Source organism: Pristiophorus japonicus, chromosome 16, assembly GCF_044704955.1.
Source record: "Pristiophorus japonicus isolate sPriJap1 chromosome 16, sPriJap1.hap1, whole genome shotgun sequence".
In the NCBI taxonomy this organism is placed as follows: domain Eukaryota; kingdom Metazoa; phylum Chordata; class Chondrichthyes; family Pristiophoridae; genus Pristiophorus; species Pristiophorus japonicus.
Window position 1 is genome coordinate 37,304,490 of NC_091992.1, and position 21,714 is coordinate 37,326,203.

A 21,714-nucleotide genomic window follows, 5' to 3' on the forward strand; every position below is an offset into this window, starting at 1 on the left:
ACCCCGACTTGGACATATATCACCGTTCCTTCATCGTCACTGGGTCAAAATCCTTTGCAGAGAACAAGTTGATGCAGGGGGCTGGGGTTGGTGGCCTAGACAGGAAGCAGTAGAGGAACGCTGAAGGTTAAGTCAAGGTGTCTCACTGGATCTTCAAGCCTGGCGTCTTCTTGGCTGCTGCTCCTCATCATAGGCAATCCCTTGAAATCGAGGAAGGCTTGCTTCCACTCAAAGTGAGTTCTCAGGTGACTGAACAGTCCAATATGGGAATTACAGACTCTGAACAAACAGTCGTTGGAGGAAAGGGTGGGTGGGGAGTCTGGTTTGCCGCAAGCTCCTTCTGTTGCCTGCGCTTGTTTTCTGCATGCTCTCGGCGACGAGACTTGAGGTGCTCAGCATCCTCCCGGATGTTCTTCCTCCACTTAGGGCGATCTTTGGCCAGGGACACCCAGGTGTTGGTGGGGATGTTGCACTTTATCAAGGAGGCTTTGAGGTTGTCCTTGAAACGTTTCCTCTGCCCACCTGGGACTCGTTCGCCATGTAGGAGTTCTGAGTGGAGCGCTTGCTTTGGGAACAATGTGGCCCGTCCAACGGAGCTGGTCGAGTGTGGTCAGTGCTTCGATCAGTGGTCAGTGCACGGCCCTGGACAACGTGTACCACTTTCCATAAGCCTATTATCCAGGAGCCTATTATCAGCAAGGGCAAACATCGACGACGAGATTCAACGCCGCCTCCAGTGCGCCAGCGCAGCCTTCGGCCGCCTGAGGAAGAGAGTGTTCGAAGATCAGGCCCTCAAATCTGGTACCAAGCTTATGGTCTACAGGGCTGTAGTGATACCCGCCCTCCTGTATGGCTCAGAGACGTGGACACCTCAAATCGCTGGCTGCTGCTAGAGTGCAGCAGACAAAAGATCCCAACGCTGAGGGCCAGGCCCACAGCTACAGTCCTCTCATGTTGGCAACTGTGCTGCTTTTTGTGCCAAGTTTTCCGATGCTAGGCACGATTAGGGATTGGGCCTGTGCTAGCGACGTTCCTAGGCTATGTTAATGGTCTGGAATACTAATATCAGTCATCGCTCAAGATGGATAGGTACACAGCACAGGTTCAAACGCACTGCTCCCATCCAGCAACAGGGCAGGGAGAGATACCTGAAAAATCAGCCCCATAGACTGTCTTTCAGTGTTACTGAATCACACTCTTTAGGTTATATTAAAAAGAAAACTTGAACAATCAATGATTATTAACAGTCATGTAATATGACAAAAGTAATTCTAACATTCAACCCGAGTCTCACTCAGCAAATGTGCTACTTCTGGGGTGGTGGGTGTCATATGTTTATTGAATGTTAGTTTTTAGCTTACCATAGGGGACAGCTTGAAATCTGGAAAAAAAATCCATGCATAATCCAAGTATAGCCTGTAGTTTACATTCCCACTCTTATTGTACTGATCTTCTGATTAAGTGTAGCCCATTCCATGTAAGGGTATATAACTGTTAAGTGCGTTGTCCTTGTGTGGGTGGGTGGGCTCAGGGTCCTTCTATTTCCGGCATGCAGGTGCATTCTTGTTATCTACTGACAGAGCCTTCAACACAATCACACATATTTGCATCCTTTGAAAGACAGGTCAGTCAGAGGGGATGATGTGCTCTCGCCAACTGGATGAAGGTAATTGTCTCAATATTTGGAACCAATTTTAGAGTTTGCTGGAAGTGTGCATCAGCAATGAATAAGATGGCTTGTGTTTTTGCTTGTGAATAAGATGGGTTGATCTAACTCTGATATGATGGATTAATAACTGTCCTGGCACAGCAGCGCACCAGTCAAGCAGCTGATCTCATGAGGTCAATTCATTGAAATATTTTGACAGCACTCCCTGTGTTTTACTGTTTGTTGCACTGGGAGAACTCAAAGATTGAGATGGGACTCCTATTGCCTGGAGCTCTTACATCACTGCTGGTTGCACATATAGCTATGCTTCAGAGTATTTTTAAATAAATAGCTGGGGCTGAATAGTTCTATTCACTCTTCAGGAGTTGCCGATCCTACTGCAGGAGGCCTTGCGTCAAAGGATGACCCTATTTGGAAGCGATTTTCACCCAAAGATGTCTACCAGAGCAGAATGGATGGAAATGAAAGAGAAGGAAAATGTAGCATCACCTCTAGCCCGAGCCTGGAGGCATGTGAGAATCACCATTTGAGGGCTGCACGAGATTGCCACGTTAAGTGTGCAAATATGCAGCTACATTTTAATAGGTTGTCTTACAAAGCATCTTTATTCCTCTTCATTGGAAACTTGGTACATCATCACAGAGGGAGATTGCGGTACAGTACCTTTGTAAATGCACTAACAAGCTGGTTTTCTTCCATGACACTAACACATGAAACCATGCCAACTATTACACTGAAGCATCAAGTACAGGTTGCGCTTCTCTGGTCCAGGATTCTCTGATCCAGAAACATTCATGGTTCAGCATCCGTGGCGGAACTGTCGCTTTCCTGGGCCTGGGCTTGGAGCTCACTGTTAAGCGCTCCCGTAATGCTCAGCATCTCACTCTGCTTCCTCATTGTGGAATTGTGGGACTTGACAGCACAGTGAAGGGGCGTCAGACCTGAGACAGACAGAGAAATGACCGATCGCCAACATTCCCCGCCTCTCTCCCTCACTCAGCGATCACCAGCACTGACCTCCCGTGGTTCAGAAAATTCTCTGTTTCGGCACCGATCAGGCCCCGAGGGTGCCGGACCAGAGAGGTTCAACCTGTAGAATGGAACCACAAGGTTCCTTATTGCTGAATATTCACACACTCACACAAGGTGGCTACTGTGCAAACATCTTCTTTTAAATTGCACTTTCTAACAGTTGGCCCTTTTGTATCTGTTTCCAGCTGCGCTTAATGGGAGGCAGTGCATGGAGACAGGAGGGGGGCATGTAAACTACTACAGAGAACCACTGAGGAGGCGAAGGCTCTGGAGATTAAGGCAGTAGTTGGAATGGAGGAGGGCGAGATCGGAGGCCTCCTTCAGCTCCTGGATAGTATTCTTTTTTGCTTTTCAGGCTTTATTTCCTCCTCAATCGCTTAACCCTTCACTTCCTCACATACAGGCATGCATTACATCTCAGCTGCCTAACACATTGCAATAACTTGCACTAAACAGCAGCACATCGAGGGCTAATCACATATTATATCATGAGATCAAAATGTAAATAAATGCTATGCACTACTTCTAGTGACTAGAGCCTAACATGCGAAAAGCACGTTGGAATGGAACACAACCGTTAAGATTTGCTGGGAAGAATGAACAGGATTAAGGGCAATCTTATTTTTAAATTAATTGTTTAATCTTTAAAAATCTTTTAATTTGTTTATATGTATATAAGAGGCACGAGTTCATAGAGGGATGTGACCGGGGCCCAGGAGAGGCGCGAGTTCGGGGCCCAGAAGAAACGAGGGCCGGGGGGCAGCATGGGCCAGCCCACACTGCGATGTATGTGCGCACTAGGTCCATGCAGCAGAGTCATCTTGGTTAATCCTTGCCACTGGACCAAGACCTAGCTCTGTCAAACCCGTGGCTGGTGTGCAACGGCCACCACACATTAAAAAAATCCACGCACAGGCATCTTCCACCCTTCAAGATGTAGTTCGGATCTGGAATATTAGGTCCTTCATTGAAACACCTGTGAACTCAGCACTTTTTGGCATGGAAGCAAGTCATCCTCATTTCGAGGGACTGCCTATGATGATGATGATGATATATATATATAAAGTTTTTAGTTACAGCTAGAAAGTTTGCCCAGCTGCAGTATTGGTAGAAACGTGAAGCTGGAGACAGCTATAAGGTCGTATGAACGTTTGCAGTAAAGGTGTAGCAGATTGAGAGGAAGCCCTTTGTTGAATGCCGTGCCTGTCCTGGAACTGGGCCACGCGTCTTCCTACAGCACGTTGCCAACTCGGTCACTGCCTCCTGGTGAATCGCAGTCTCTGAAGGCACTGCTCCTCTGTCAGGTCCAGTGAATTTGTTCCTGACTGATGATATACTCAGCTGGCAGGGCAATGGCAAGTGGGAACCCTTCTTCTAAAATAATATCACATAGAAACATAGAAATTTATAGCGCAGAAGGAGGCCATTTCAGCCCATCATGTCCACGCCGGCGGACAAAGAGCCGCATGGCCTTTAGTCAGCAGCCCTAAAGGTTACATATAAACCTATGAACAATGACGGAAAGGCAAAGAGCACTCAACCCAACCAATCCGCCTCACACAACTGTGACATCCTTTATACTGAAACATTCTACACTCCTCCCCAACCGGAGCCATGTGATCTCCTGGGAGAAGCAAAAACCAGATAAAAACCCAGGCCAATTTAGGGAAAAGAAATCTGGGAAAATTCCTCTCCGACCCACCCAGGCGATCGAAAATAGTCCAGGAGATCACCCTGGCCGTATTCTATTCCCTGCAGTATTAACCATTATATCTGCGCCGTCCAACAAAAGGTCATCCAGTCTAATCCCAATTACCAGCTCTAGGTCCGTAACCCTGCAGGTTACTGCACTTCAAATGCTCATCCAACCATCTCTTAAAAGTGGTGAGAGTTTCTGCATCCACCACTCTTCCAGGCAGCGAGTTCCAGATCTCCACAACCCTTTGCACAAAGAAGCCCCCCCCTACTCAAATCCCCTCTAAATCTTCCACCAACCACCTTAAAACTATGCCCCATCGTAATAGACCCCTCCACCAATGGAAATAGACCCTTAGTATCCACTATGTCCAGGCCCCTCAATATTTTGTACACCTCAATGAGGTCTCCTCGCAACCTCCTCTTTTCCAATGAGAACAAAGCCAGCCTATACGATATGTCCTCATAACTAAGATTCTCTATTCCAGGCAGCATCCTAGTAAATCTCCTCTGCACCCTCTCTTGTGCAATCACGTCCTTCCTATAATACGGCGACCAGACCTGCACGCAGTACTCCAGCTGTGGACTAACCAACGTATTATACAATTTAAGCATAACTTCCCTGCTCTTATATTCTATGCCTTGGCCAATAAAGGCAAGCATTCCGTATGCCTTCTTAACCATCTTATCCTCCTGGCCTGCTACTTTCAGGGATCTGTGGACAAGCACTCCAAGGTCCCTTTGTTCATCTACTCTATTAAGTGGCCTTTCGCTTAATGTGTATACCCTTTCCTTATTAGTCCTCCCAAAGTGCATCACCTCACACTTCTCTGAATTAAATTCCATTTGCCAGTGCTCTGCCCACCTGAGCAGTAGATTTATATCCTCCTGCAGCGCATGACTTTCCTCTTCATTATCAACCACACAGCCAATTTTAGTGTCGTCTGCAAACTTCTTAATCATACTCCCTATATTCAAATCTAAATCATTGATATATATATCACAAAAAGCAAGGGACCCAGTACTGAGCCCTGCGGAACCCTACTGGAAACATCCTTCCAGTCACAAAAACATCCATCAATCATTGGCAACTGAAAGTTATTCCTGATGCTCCAGCTCCTCTTCCTCTAAGTAGTGTGTCTACGATGGGATTCTGACTGGGATATCCACAGTTCGAAAGGGGATGGTGGGAGCAATGTGCAACTCTCCCGTTTTCCTTAAACGTTCCTGAACACTGTCAACCCAACTGCAGCAAAGAAACTAGTGCCCATGTCCTTACTCAGCTGTCGAGTTTGAGGAGTCGCATCTGACGGGGATCTCACGTGTAAAGAGTTCCGTCTGACCATGATTGCTTTCTGAAGTTATCTGGGACTGCGCAAAACAGCTTGCTGTGTCTGACAGCAACTGCAGATGAGTCCACGACCTGCAGCCATGCACAATGGCTCATCGGAACTGCTGTCTACTCTCGAGTGCATGGCAACTGCACTCAGAGAGGCTTTCCATACCGGCCAGCTCTCATGAACGCTCGCATTGCTGGCACAGAGACTTTGCTGGCACGGAGTTCTCTTGTCTGACTCTGACCTGCTGGGCGATCAAATTAAGATAGCCATTGAACGCAGCTTCACAAACGTCAACGCTTTCCGACACGTGTCCTCCCAGCCAGATTAATGGACATAGTGAGTGAGCACCCAGCACATATCTCAGTGCCAGGACTGTCAGTAAATTGAGCAGTCAGGCACTTATGTGAAAGTATCATCTTTGGGAGCAGGTGTACCAGTCTTCCTGTCTGAAAAGGACTATCTTCCAGGTCCTTGTCAGTATCCTGCTCTGCCTTTGGCTGTGGTGAGAAAGCAGAGGCTCCACCTCGAGCACCTCAAGTCTCATCGCCGAGAGCATGGAGAAATCAAGCACAGGCAGCGGAAAGAGCGTGTGGCATATCTGTCCCACCCACCCTTTCCCTCAACAACTATCTGTCCCATCTGTGACAGGGACTGTGGCTCTCATATTGGACTGTTCAGCCACCTAAGGACTCATTTTAAGAATGGAAGCAAGTCTTCCTCGTTTCCGAGGAACTGCTTATGATGATGATGGGGTTAAGCCTCTCTAGATGACAATGATGATTCTGGAAAACTTAGTGGAACTGTAATGCAATACACCCCATGATCTGTCTAGGCATTTGAACTGCTGCCTCAACTGGCCAACAATATGCTCAACAATAATCCCGATGGTTGCCTAGGCATTGTTGTGTTTCCGTTCACCTGGTATGTGTGCTGTTGCAAGGGCATCATGAGCGAGGGCTGGAGCATGGCTTCAGCCTCCAAAGAGACATGCTTGAGGCATCGAGGATTAATGCCTGAGAAATGGGCAATTACCCCCATTATTCTCATCAGCATCATCATCATAGGCAGTCCCTGAAGTCGAGGATGACTTGTTTCCACATTAAAAAGTTTACAGGTGTTTCAATGAAGGACCTAATATTCCAGGTCCCGAACTAAATCTTGAAGGGTGGAAGATGCCTGTGCGTGGATTTTTTTTCACGTGGTGTGGCCGATAGAGCTAGGTCTTGGTCCAGTGGCAAGGATTACCCAAGACGACTGGAGACCAGCTCTGCTGCCCGGGCCTAGTGCGCACACATATCGCAGTGTGGGCTGGCCCGTGCCACCCCTGGACCTCTGGTCCTGAACTCACGCCTCTCCTGGGCCCCGATCACGTCCCTCTGCAATCTCTCGCTGCTCCTTCGCCCCAACCTCGCCGCTCCAGCTGTACCTGGCCTCGCTCCAATCACCAACCAGGATCTTGGTGATGTCCCTTTTCACTGCCGTTGCTCTCCTGCTCCAGCACATGCTGCTCCCTGGAGTGGTACACCGCCACGCTGCTCCTTCCGCTCGCCGGCCTGCTCTGATGGTGCTCGCAGGCCGGGGGCCGCTCAGCCTGCTCAGCCCCATTATTCTCCTGTGGTTCATGATTACCAAATCATTGTGTGCCAAATTGACTACACGGGTGCTATCAATAATGCTCTGTATTTTGGGGATTCCAGAGAGGTGGAGGAATTGCAGTGTCCTCTTGTTCTGGCATTGGCTTTCCATAAAGAAAATGATAAAAGTGTTTGCCCTTGTGAAAAAACACATCAGTGACCTGCTTGATGCATCTCGGCACTGGTCAATGTTGTCCGCACTTCAAATTCCAGCAGATGACGCAACTCAGTCACTGCTACCCAATGAAGTAGGGACTGCACAGGCAGTTGTCCTCAGACATTCCCAGGTATGGGTGCCTACATCTGTACATATGGCTGCACAGATAAGAATGGATGTGAGCAGTCTGCCGTTGATGTAAGTAAATCTGCCTTGCATGGCTTCTTCCATCCTCTTTTCATAAAGGAGCACTTAATGCAATTCAGATTCTCTGCATTTAGGTTGCAGAAATCAAAGAAAATAGCAGTTCAGCTTTAAGTAATAACTTTCTGAAAGAACAGAACCCCACTGATTTTAATGGCCTTTTCATTCTGGAGGGACTGAATGTACAGTGTATCACTGGCATGAAAATCAAGAAATTTCACAAGTGAGCATTACCATGCAGTCTGCACAAAGTCAGCATTCTAACATCATGCAGGAGCACATTAGGCCTAAAAATTCAGACAAGTCAGGTACGGATTCAGACACATTTTCACGCTTATTCTATGTATACATTCCCACCAACCAGAAACCCACCCTATTGTGCTCCAACATCCTGCATCAGTTCCACTTTGTCGTATCATTATGGATATATAAAAGCAATTATATGAACAATTACAGTGTCAGCTGAGGTGCAGTGGGTAGAACACTCGCCTCTGGGTCAGAAGGTTGTGGGTTCAAGTCCCACGCCAGGGACTTAAACACATCAAAAATCTAGGCTGACACTCCAGTCCAGTTCTGAGGGAATGCTGCACTGTTGAAGGTGCCGTCTTTCGAATGAGACGTTAAACCGAGGCCCTGTCTGCTCTCTCAAGTGAACGTAAAAGATCCCATGGCACTATTTTGAAGAAGAGCAGGGGAGTTATCCCCAGTGTCTTGGCCAATATTTATTCCTCAATCAACATAACAAAAACAGATTATCTGGTCATTATCATATTGCTGTTTGTGGGAGTTTGCTGTGCGCAAGTTAGCTGCCACGTTTCCCACATTACAACAGTGACTACATTCCAAAAGTACTTCATTGGCTGTAAAGCGCTTTGAGATATCCGGTGGTTGTGAAAGGTGCGATATAAATGCAAGTCTTTCTTTCCAAGTAAATTACTTTTTTGCAGTGCAGTATTCTTCAAACCTATTCCCGCAAGGTACATAAATAATTGTGACAAATCAGTTACACATCCAGCAACAGGGCACTGTACCAAATTACTTGTCCCATATTTGTCAGAAATTTGCAGTATAACAAATGACTTTAATATACAAAATGATAAATATTTCAGATCTCAATCTCCATTTCCTTCCCAGTTTTTGGAAGCTTTTTCATGCACATAGTGTAATCAACCAGAAATTCACTGAAGTATTTCAGTAACAACAGCCCGTGTTAAAATAAAGCTCTTTAATATATTACCTGATATCCAACACAATTTTTTAATTGAATGCAATTTTAATAAAAGATTGATGCATTGCTCAAGATGTGTCCAATCTATAATAGACTCTCTACCGCGAATATTTGTTAAGGAGAATTCAGGTGAAGTGCAATGGGACAAAATATAGTAAAATGCAATCACATTTAGGTACTTTGACAGCCACTACAATAATTTAATTTATAGCAACCTTTATAACAAAACCTGTGCAACTGTTGCACAAGTTTATTTCCCACAGTAAACATAAATCATTAATGAGGCTCCATAATATTATGACTTGACAACATAGTGGCTAAGACATAAAAGATTTAATTTCGGGACTGCATTTCTACTCACTGTTCGCCACTGCTCTATTTTCTCGGCCAACTTCATTTTATTGGCTCTGAATTCGCGGCCCCTACAGGCAGGTACAAGATGCGCACACGCCCATAGAGGCCCAGCAAGTTCCGGGTAAAGGGCCTTCGCAGACGGAGAGTTAGGCTATTTGCCCAGGAAATGCCCTTGAAATTCTTGCAACCGATAAAAGCAGGCATAAGGCGTAAGGCCTGCTTTTATCAGCATAAGACTTTTAGAGGACCGAAAAAGAATTTTTTTTTCAATAATTTAAACATTAACATCCTGTTAAGTTTATTCTCAGACCATTTAAAATATGTAAATTTATTTTTCAAACAATTACATTTCTGTTTTAAATAATTAGTTAAATTCCATTTTGATTAATTTTAAATATGTGATTCAAAAAAAAATTATTTTAAGTGTTTGCATGTTTTGGGCCTTCGCCTAGAGGCCCAGGACCACAACTCTCCAAACCTCCCAGACCACCAGGTAAATTCGTACAAATTTTTTAGGTCGGAGTCATCCGCCTGTGTGCAGGAAGCCTCCGACCGTAATTTTTGGCCAATATGTCAGTGGGCTTCCAATGCTATTTGTCCACTCTATTGGAAGCTCACTTTTGTGATGGGGGTGGGATGTCAGGCAGCTTGCCACAGGTTAATAAGAACATAAAAACATAAGAAATAGGAACAAGAGTAGGCCATTTGGCCCCTCAAGCCTGCTCCACCATTCAATAAGATCATGGCTGATCTGATCATGGACTCAGTCCCACTTCCCTACCAGCTCCCCATAGCCCTTTACTCCCTTATCGCTCAAAAGTCTGTCCATCTCCACCTTAAAAATATAGTCAATGCCCAGCCTCCACAACTCTCTGGAGTAGAGAATTTCACAGATATACAACCTTCTGAGAGAAGAAATTCCTCCTCATCTCAGTTTTAAATGGGCAACCCCTTATTCTGAGACTATGCCCCTAGTTCTAGATTCCCTCCTGAGTGGAAACATCCTCTCTGCATCTACTTTGTCGAACCCCCTCATTATCTTATATGTTTCAATAAGATCACCTCTCATTCTTCTGAACTTCAATGAGTACAGGCCCAACCTACTCAACCTATCTTCATAAGTTAACCTCTTCATCTCAGGAATCAACCCAATGAATCTTCTCTTCCAATGCAAGTATATCCCTCCTTAAATAAGGAGACCAAAACTGTACACAGCACTCAAGGTATGGCCTCACCAATGCACTGTCATCATAGGCAGTCCCTCGAAATCAAGGAAGAGTGAATTCTTAGGTGACTGAACAGTCCAATACAGGAATTAGAGTCTCTGTCACAGGTGGAACAGACAGTGGTTGAAGGAAAGGGTGGGTGGGAGTGGTTTACCACATACTCCTTCCGCTACCTGCGCTTGGTTTCTGCATGCTCTCGGCGACGAGAATCGAGCTGCTCAGCGCCCTCCCAGATGCTCTTCCTCCATTTAGGGCAGTCGTTAGCCAGGGACTCCCAGGTGTCGGTGGAGATGTTGCATTTTATCAAGGAGGCTTTGAGGGTGTCCTTGAAACATTTCCTCTGCCCACCTGGGGCTCACTTGCCGTGTAGGAGTTCCGAGTAGAGCACTTATATTGGGAGTCTTGTGTCAGGCATGCGAACAATGTGGCCCGCCCAACGGAGTTGGTCGAGTGTGGTCAGTGCTTCGATGCTGGGGATGTTGGCCTGATTGAGGACACTAACGTTGGTCTGTCCTCCCAGGAGATTTGCAGGATCTTGCGGAGATATCGTTGGTGGTATTTCTCCAGCGAGTTGAGGTGTCTACTGTATATGGTCCACGTCCTTCAGCCATACAGAAGAGCGGGTATCACTACAACCCTGTAGACCATGAGCTTGGTGCCAGGTTTCAGGGCCTGATCTTCGAACACTCTCTTCCTCAGGCGGTCGAAGGCTGAGCTGGCACACTGGAGGCGGTGTTGAACCTTGTCGTCGATGTCTGCCCTTGCTGATAATAGGCTCCCGAGGTATGGAAAGTGGTCCACGTTGTCCAGGACCGCGGCGTGGATCTTGATGACTGGGGGACAGTGCTGTGTGGCGGGGTCAGGTTGGTGGAGGACCTTTGTCTTATGGATATTTAGTGTAAGGCCCATGCTTTCGTACACCTCAGTGAAGATGTTAACTATGACTTGGAATTCAGTCTCTGAACGTGCGCAGACACAAGCGTCGTCTACGTACTGTAGTTCGACGACAAAGGTTGAACAGGTTCCCACTGGTTCTGTAGTTTAGTTCCACTCCAGCGGGGAACTTGTTGAGTGTAAAGTGGAGTGTTGCAGCGAGGAAGATCGAGAAGAGGGTTGGCGCAATGATGCAGCCCTGCTTGACCCTGGTCCGGACGTGGATTGGGTCTGTGATAGATCCGTTGGTCAGGATCACAGGCGGAGGATGGCGACAAACTTTTGGGGGCAGCCAAAATGGAGGAGGACGCTCCATAATCCCTCACATTTAACAGTGTCAAAGGCCTTTGTAAGGTCAAAGAAGGCCATGTATGCGGGTTGGTGCATTTTTCTTGCCGTTGTCGTGCTGTAATGATCATGTCCGTTATACCCCGTAGTGGACGAAATCCGCACTGTGAGTTCAGGAGGAGCTCCTCAGCTACAGGGAGAAGGCGGTTGAGGAGGATTCTAGCGATGACCTTCCCAGTGGCTGATAACAGGGAGATTCCTCTGTAGTTGCCGCAGTTGGACTTGTCCCCTTTTTTAAAGATGGCAACGATCACTGCCTTTCTGAGATCTCCCGGCATGCTCTCCTCCTTTCAGATGAGAGAGATGCGGTCATGCATTTGTGCCAGTAGTGCCTCTCCGCCACACTTTAGTGCCTCAATGGGAATTCCATCCGCTCCCGTTGCCTTGTTGATCTTGAGCTGGCGGATGGCCTTTTCTACCTTGTGCAAGGCTGGGGTTTTGCTGAGATGGTGGCGGGTAGCATGCTGCGGGATGGAGTTGAGGACACTTAAGTCAAAGGCAGAGTCTTGGTTAAGGAGATCTTCGAAGTGCTCCTTCCAGCAGGACTTCTCTGCTTTTATACTCTATCCCCCTTGCAATAACAGCCAACATTCCATTTGCCTTCCTGATTACTTGCTGTACCTGCATAATAACTTTTTGTGTTTCATGCACAAGGATCCCCAGGTCCCTCTGTACTGCAGCATTTTATAAGTTTTCCCCATTTAAATAATAATTTTGCTTTTTTATTTTTTCTGCCAAAGTGGATAACCTCACACTTTCCCACATTATACTCCATCTGCCAAATGTTTGCCCACTCACTTAACAGATTTTTTTGTGTCCTCATCACAACTTGCTTTCCCACCCATCTTTGTATCATCAGCAAACTTGGCTACATTACACTCGGTCCCTTCATCCAAATCATTAATATAGATTGTAAATAGGTTCTGCTTGGCGACCTCGTCTGAAGCTTAGCCACGGCTGCCTGCTCACCCAGCTACCCCTCTTCATCTCCTTCTTCCATCTCCAGTGCATCAGTGTGGAATCTTTTTCAAAGTGCAACACTGTTGCATTCAGAGAGACCTTGCCTATGCTGTACTGTGGTGCAAACCCCAGCTCAGTCGAATCATCTGAAGCAGGCCTTCAGAATGCTTATGGTCTGCTCAGTCATAACTTTGGTGACACCACGAACCTTGTCTTATTAAAGCTGAGTACAGGTGGTCAGGATACCAACTGAGAGTGCGAACCCATGCTGCAGAGGGTAACCCTGATCTCTAATCAACCATCCAGACACTGCCTTTTTTCCAGTAAACAGTGCAGTTTTATTTGCCTGACACAAAGTTATAGTATTGTGCCAGCTGCCTGGTTATGGTCAATTGTAGCTCACACCTGGGGAAATCAAGCCATTTGGTGAAAGTTCACCGCCCTCTCATTTTAATGTGTGAGGTCCAATAGGAAAGCAACGAGCTGTGCTGCTTATGCAAGCAATACATCCATCACCTGTTTAATACATCGGTGATCAGCCAACTTACACCACATCTGACACATGTCCCCTGCTGCAGCCCAAAGGTATATGGAAGTTGAATGCCGTGGTAACTGACTAGCACTGGTGCCGGTTCAGGGGAAAGCAGGCGGCAGAACACCTCTGTCATCACACAAGGGAAGCATAGTCTTATAATACATTGTCTATTGGAGAAGATCTCAAGCAAAACTCTCTTCAGCACTAGCAGCAATGCTGGAGCTATTAGCAAGTTGAGATAGAAAAAAAAAGGATTCTTCAGCAGTAAGTTTTAACCAAGTACGCTGTTCTAAGAAGGTAGATGCTGAAAACGTGTGAAATTTGCATCTCTGCATAAGTATCAGGGTACTTTAAACTGGGAACCTCCACCACTGACCCTGGCGGATTTTCCAGGACCAGGGGGAGGTTCTCTCCTTTTCATGGTCACATTGGCCCCCTTGCCATCCTCAGCCTTGTCACTGGCCTTGTTTGGGGAGGACGGTGGATCCATCAAGGCCCCATGGAATCCCCAATGTAAGGCCAGGACTCCGCATGTCTGGACCGTGGTTTAATATGTAGCCTTCTGGCGCTACATGTCCAGAGTAATGCTCCCGTGGTACTTCTGCCTGTCTGGATTTGTATGTCACTAAGGTTGGGACCATCCATTTAGCTGCCTCTGCTGCACCCCTTTTTCCCTTGTTCGCCAAGCCAAAACTCTCCCAAGGTTCCCTCCACCCCTAGACCTGAAACTGCAACTTTCCCCAGTTTCTCTGCTATCTCCCCTCTCTGAGCTCATCTTGTCTATGAAACCTACTTCCTGCTCTCTTAACCCCCCATTCCCAATGAACACCTGACCACTTAATTTCCCTTCCTGGTTCCCATGCTAACTACAAATGTAAATGGTACCCTCTCCCTTTTAAAACCTCTGTCGTTACCCTCCTTCTCATAAAAAACAACTGTCGTCCCCTCTGCCCTTGCAAAACTACCACTCCCGCTCCAACCTTCCTTTGCTCTCCAAAGTCCTTGAACATATTTTTGCCACCCGCACCTGTGCCCATCTTTCCCGCAGCTCCATGCTTGAACCAGGTTTTTGTCCCTGCCACAGTACTGAAATGGCAACTTATCAAAATCACAAATGGTATCCTCTGTAACTGTGATTCTGGTGCACTATTCCTCCAAATCCTTCTTGACCACTCTGCAGCCTTTGTCACAGCTGATCACACCATCCTTCTCCAATGCTTCTCCTCCATTGTCCAGCTCAGTGGGACAGCTCTCACTTGGTTCTACTAATCGTAGCTAGAGCGTCTCCAGCAATGATTTCTCTTCCCACCCCTGAACCATTACCTCTGGAGTCCCCCAATGATCTATCGTTGACTCCCTCCTTTTCCTCATCTACATGCTGCCCCTTGGCAACAGCATCTGAAGACTTGGGGTCACCTTCCACACATTTTACCACTGTTTTTACCACTTTGGTGGTAAAAACAGAGAGACAGACTATTATCTGAATGGTGACAGATTAGGAAAAGGGGAGGTGCAACGAGACCTGGGTGCCATGGTACATCAGTCATTGAAGGTTGGCATGCAGGTACAGCAGGCGGTTAAAAAAGCAAATGGCATGTTGGCCTTCATAGCGAGGGGATTTGAGTACAGGGGCAGGGAGGTGTTGCTACAGTTGTACAGGGCCTTGGTGAGGCCACACCTGGAGTATTGTGTATAGTTTTGGTCTTCTAACCTGAGGAAGGACATTCTTGCTATTGAGGGAGTGCAGCGAAGGTTCACCAGACTGATTCCCGGGATGGCGGGACTGACATATCAAGAAAGACTGGATCAACTGGGCTTGTATTCACTGGAGTTCAGAAGAATGAGAGGGGACCTCATTGAAACGTTTAAAATTCTGATGGGTTTAGACAGATTAGATGCAGGAAGAATGTTCCCAATGTTGGGGAAGTCCAGAACCAGGGGACATAGTCTAAGGATAAGGGGTAAGTCATTTAGGACCGAGATGAGGAGAAACTTCTTCACCCAGAGAGTGGTGAACCTGTGGAATTCTCTACCACAGAAAGTTGTTGAGGCCAATTCACTAAATATATTCAAAAAGGAGTTAGATGAAGTCCTTACTACTCGGGGGATCAAGGGGTATGGCGAGAAAGCAGGAATGCGGTACTGAAGTTGCATGTTCAGCCATGAACTCATTGAATGGCGGTGCAGGCTAGAAGGGCCGAATGGCCTGCTCCTGCACCTATTTTCTATGTTTCTATGTTTCTATGTCTATACGCTAACAGCACCCAGCTCGAACTCTCCATCACCGCTTGACCCCTCCACTGCCGCGGTGTTGTCAACCTGCTTGTCACCATCCAGTCCTGGATGAGTTAAACATTAGGCAGACCAAAACTACCATCAGTCCCCCACCACAAACTCCATTCTCTCCCCACCGATTCCATCCCCCTTCCCCTGGCCACCGTCTCAGGTGAAACTAGATGGTTCGCTACCTTGGCATCCTATTTGACCCCAAACTAAGTTTCTGACCCCATATCCTTGCCATCATAAAGGCCGGCTACTTCCAGCTCTGTAATATTGCTGGTATTGGTCCTCAGACATGTCCAGGTAACTGCCGTTGTCTGTGCACCCAGCTCCTTGGGTAGTCACGTGTCTATTCAGCCCTCCTTCGATGCAGACGCACCCGCCTCTGCTCATGGCTGAATAACTCCTCATCCCTTAGCTCCCTAAAGCAACATGAATTCCCAAGGGTGTTCCCTTATCTGTGACAGAACTTATTTAAATTCCCTTCAATGCCTGCGTGGCTTGGGAACATAGGAATAGGCCATTTAGTCCCACGAGCCTGTTCCAACATTTAACGAGATCACAACTGATCTGTGAGCTAACTCCATTGACTCGCCTTTGCCCCATATCCCTTAATATCTTTGGTTAACAAAAATCTATCAATCTCAGATTTAAAATGATCAACTGCTGTTTGCGGAAGGAAATGCCAAAGATCTACTACTCTTTACGTGTACAAGTGTTTCCTAACCACTCCTGAAAGGCCTGGCTCGAACTTTTAGGCTATGTCCTCTAGTCCTAGATCCCCCAACCATGGAAATAGTTTCTATCTACTCCATCAATTCCCCTTAATATTTTGAAAACTTCAAATAATCCCTTAACCGTCTAAATTCCAGTGAATACAACCCTAATTTGTGTAATCTCTCCACCATACAAGATCTAATCCTCCATCAAGCACAACTTTCCTCTACAGCCAGCTGGATATTATTCAGTCAATTGGTCTTTAGTATTCCAGTAAGATGCAATTAGATAACCTTTAAATAAATATTTAAGGGCCATGGTTTAAAAATCAGGTACATTAATCACACTTCACACACACACACACTGCATTACAGCAACATGATAAATGTGTTCTTACCATCCATATCCAGCCGCTGCATGATGATTGCAAGTTCCACCTCACTGGGCATGTAACCCAAGGACCTCATAGCCATGCCCAGCTCTTGCTTCGAAATGAACCCATTGCCATCACGATCCAAAACTCGAAAGGCTTCTCTTATTTCTGTTAAAATATTTGGAAAAAAAAGAATAACAGTTCCGATCTAGTAAAGAAAGAATGAACTTACATTCATATAGCGCCTTTCATGACCTCAGGATAGGCTGAGGAGCTGGGAGATGCAAAACTGAGACACTTGCAGTGGGAGAGTATCATTACAGCATGGAAAATTTACAGAGGTATTTTCTATTATACATGTCAGCATAGGCATTTACGATCAAATAAAAAGACTTGCATTTATATAGCGTCTTTCATGACCTCAGGACGTCCCAAAGCACTTTACAACCAATGAAATACTTTTGAAGTGTAATTGTAATGTAGGAAATACGGCAGCGCACAGCAAGGTCCCACACACAGCAGTGAGATAATGAACAGATCATCTGTGCTTTTCAGAGGAGTGGTTTCCTGCCAGATGGGTTAAGTTAGAATGACCCCTCGGTCTCCTTATGGAATGACTAATCCATTCGAATGGGGAAAGTTTACTCTGTGCACTTATAGACAGCAAAATCATAAACTGCTTCTTGATTGACGGCTTTATGATTTCATTACCATGCACACAGGATATTTTCCCAGGAGGTCTCCATTAAAATAATTTATGACTTAATTAAACAAGATTGCAGAAGTCTTGACAAGAGAATAAACTGTGAAAAATACAACAGAGCAGCTTATTCCATCTTTAGCAATAAATCCGAATAACAAAAACAGATCTTAGACAACGAGCACAGAAACAAAGACAGGACCAGAAAGCCCTGGTTTCAATCTCTGGTCTCACTGATCTCAGCACTGAAGCACTGCAATTAATCAGAGTACCCATGGGCTAGGGAATTTAGCCAGGTTCCTAGTGCGATTCCCAACCAGTGACTTCTGCTGGAAACATTGGGCTCAATTTTCCCCAATGCCATTTTTTGGCAGATTGCCAGAGTTATGCCTGTTTTTCTTGGTCCCAACTACTCCAAAAATAAAAGTAGCAAGTTTCCCCGTTCTATTTTTTGAAATTGGCGCCGCACAGCTTGTCCTGTAGCTTTGGGGGGTGGAGCCTAATGTCTGCACCGAATAAATTATGCCCCTCCCTTCTGCGTATGCACGGGAAAAAAAGGGACTTTTTTGACGTGATTGCTATAGGCGCGCATGCCCAGTACAGCTCCCGGTCTGCATTCGGCCATTTTTAAAGAGCCAGTTGTGTGTGAACTTTAATTCTCATTGGAAAAATAGGAGCTGCAATACAAGATACAACGCAGTGCAAAGACCAAGAATTTCTTACAGGGTGAAGTGGAGGCACTAGTTACTGTAATTGAGGGCAGATGGCACGAGCTGGACACCAGTAGAGATCACATAAAAGTTCCACCAAAAGAAATAAAGAAAGGCTGGAACCAACTTGCATAAGAGGTCTGGAGGCCAGTGCAAGAAGTGGTGGCAGGACCTTGGTCAAGTAGTTAGTGTAAGTAATATTTTCATTTATTCAATTTAATTGCATTGTAAATGTGACCATCTGTATGTCCCACCCAGCAGAAAGACACCCTCTCTAATAAGTTATATTTTCATCTTTGCAGAGGAAAGTGGCATACAACGAGAAAGAACACGAACAGGAGAAGACCCGGCAAATCTGCAGTCACTGGCAACAATGGAAGAGAAGGTCGCTGCTTTGATGGGTCCTGCCTGGAGAAAAGCAATCACCACTGCACAAGCTGGGCCACACTCGAGGACGAGGGTAAGTCCTGCAAATTCCAGAGTCTGGCTTTGCTAAATGTTAAGTACTGCGTGGGCTAGCCATGCTTCGGTTCATGTGCGGATGTCTCCGTCAGTTCGGCTTCGGTTGATGCAATGTGCTGTCATTCATTGTGGTCCTTCAAATCAGCTTGCTGCCTGCGCTGTGTGAGCCTACTCATGCCACCCACCCTGCCCACTCCTCTACTGCTAACCATTTATCTGTTCTGTTATATTTTGCAGAACTTGAAGCCAATCCTGACGATGCAGAAGAAGATGCAGATGAGGACGAGCCTGAAGAGGAGAACGTTTTCCAATCCCACCTTCCAGACCAAGAGCATGGTGGCGAGGGGAGAGGGAGGGGATGGATGAATACCCCACTGTTGTACTCACTCTGGAGGAGGTGCAGGTGCCGCCCATTGAGGTGCCAGTCCTTCCCTGAGTGGTATGAGTGTTGGTGGGACATTCCATGGTTTCCCACATCCGAGGCTGGGGATTCCAGTGGGGTGCAGCAAGGCACACCCGAGACCCCACCGTCCAAGGTTCCGGGTCCCAATGGGGTGCAACGAGGCACACCCAGGGCCCCACCATCACAGGCTACAGGTCCCAGTGGGATGCAGCAAGGCACACCCAGGGCCCCACCGTCCGAGGTTGCGGGTCCCACTGGGATGCAGCAAGCCACACCCAGGGTGAGGAGGAGAAGGAGAGCTCGATAGCACTCCTGAGGTGCAGGATCTAACAGATGTGGTTCAGATGATGGCAATGAATGCGGAGAGCATTGACCTTACCCGATCACTCCTGGACACCATCAGTGGGGTGGCTGATGAGGTATCAGGACCGCCGTGAGAAGTAGCAACACTCTCATGAGAAATGGGAATGCTGTCCAGGAACATGAGGGAGGGAATGTCTCAGTCAGCTGAAACAATGTCAGTGCACATGAGGGAGGGAACGTTGCAGGTAGCTGATGTGCTGTCAGTGAACATGAGGGAGTGAATGTCGGAGTTAGCAGCTGCAATAAGGGAACAGGCCCCGACCCCGTCCTATTGACAGAAACAACTGCCACTCCCACTTCAATCCCCAGACCAGTCTCTAAAGAAGCCCAAGACAGGCCTTCCACCCCTACCCCCATCCCCCATCAAGAAATGCGCATTGATGTTCGAGAGAATAAGCTTGATATCAACCCGAGAAACGCTGCGCCACTGCCTGCGGGCAGGGGTGGAGTCAACAAGACCAAGCGCAGCGGGCGGTCTTAGATTAAGGCGGGGGGGGGGGGGGAGATGGGTGCAGCCTTTCCTTGCTGTTGTGGTGTTGTTATTGTTATTATTATTATTGTTGTTACTGTTGTAACTGTTCTCAACTTACAAAAAACAAAAAAAGTTAGTAAGTAATCTTAAAGTTTGTAAGTGATCTTAAGTGAAAACTTTAAAGTTTGATACCAGAATATTTTTATTAAATTTAAGTTAAGTACAAACAAATGGTTTGTTAAACTTTTGAATAAAATATTTTTTAAATTATAACTGAATCATTGACGTTATTCGTTCCATTATTAAAACAACTTTTGGAACTAAAGAAGAATCATTTCCATTATTTGTATCATTATTAATACAACTTTTTGAAGTAAGCAATAACGATTTCCATCATTTGTTCCATTAACACAACACAACATTATGGAACAAGTCCAAACAGTAAACATGGTTCATTTGTAATAGTTGCCGCTGAGCCTTCAGGCAGCAAAGCGTTCACGGATGAACTGCTGGCGCAAGGCTCGAGCAATCGTTAAAGGGGCATGATGGCCTGCCCTCCTCCGCCGTCGCGCTCCGGGTTCAGGTAGTTGCATAGCTTCCTCATCCTTGTCCTCCTCGTCATCTGCATCTTTCTCATCATCATCAGTCACTCTCACCTCAGGTGGGTCTTCTACTACCAACTGCTGCTGCCTCATGATGGATAAGTTATACAGCATGCAGTAGACAACAGTGAACTGACCGACAATCTCAGGGGAGTATAGCAAGTAGCCTCCAGAATGATCCAGGCATCGGAAACACTGCTTCAAGATGCCAGTGGTCCTCTCTATTATGCTGCGCATCGCAATGTGCGCCATGTTGTATTCCCAGTCAGCTTCTGTCTGGGTTACGCGTAGGGGCGTCATGAGCCAGGTGGCGAGGTCGTACCCTTTGTCTCCCAGTAGCCAGCTCTGCCCTTCTGGCTGCTGCTGAAACATGGCAGATATAACGCTCTCATGTAGGATGAATGCATCATGGGTGCTGCCAGGGTATCTTGCATCAACTGACATGATGCAATGCATGCCGTCATACACGAGCTGCACTTTAACGGAGCCTTTTCTGTTCCTGTACATCTCGGAATCCTCCAACGCAGCTTGCAAGACGACGTGGGTACAATCAATGCCGCGCTATACCATTGGGAAGCTAGCAATCCTGGAGAAGCACACAGCCCTTTCACGCATTGCCTGGGAGGTCATGGGGAACTTTATGTAGTCATTCCTCCGGGCATATAGTGCAGCAGTCACCTGCCAAATGCAGATATGTGTTGCACATTGAGAAATGGAGCACACATCCCCAGTTGTGGCCTGGGATGATCCAGATGCATAGAATGAAAGTGCAGCTGTAACCTTCACTTCAACTGACAAAGCAGTCTTCCTGATGCTTCTAGGTTGTAGGTCTGCTTTTGCCAAAACACTGATCTCAGACAACTTCTTTGCAGAAACGCAGCCTTCTGACACAGTTTGCATCACTTAGGTGAAGGTACAAACGCCTGCCTCGATATAGCCGACATGGGTAAGGCCTCCTGCCCATCACCCTATGTGCTCGGAGGTTACTCATGCGATGACATTGAATCAATTGTCTACTCTGCAGCACCATCATGCAGAAGGCTTGCACGAGGTATGGCATTGCTCTCATGATTAAATTGTACCTTTGCAAGAAGCTCAAAATGGCAGGCAGGGTGAGGTTCTTTGTTCTCCCGCTCCCCAAGGTCGATGTCCTAGTATGGACAACACCCAGATCTAAGCAGGCACAATGATCAGGAACACCCGCCCCCCGGGCTTCATTTGATGCATAGTGTAAGGCTTCTCATGCCTTCCGTTCACCTTCCACTGCCCCCTACCCCACCCCCCGGGCTTCTTTTCAAGCCGAGCCCGGAGCCCCTG

The 21,714-nt window shown here is 46.7% G+C and overlaps 1 protein-coding gene across 2 annotated transcripts in view; it reads right to left on the reverse strand.

Moving 5' to 3' along the window:
* The window catches only part of caln1 (calneuron 1), a 351,949-nt gene that overhangs the window by 303,147 nt on the left and 27,088 nt on the right, over positions 1-21,714 (reverse strand). For both annotated transcript variants that reach the window (XM_070858104.1, XM_070858103.1), the window contains exon 2: positions 16,710-16,853. In XM_070858104.1, the coding sequence (XP_070714205.1) occupies positions 16,710-16,853 (144 nt within the window). The remainder of the gene's footprint in view (positions 1-16,709; positions 16,854-21,714) is intronic.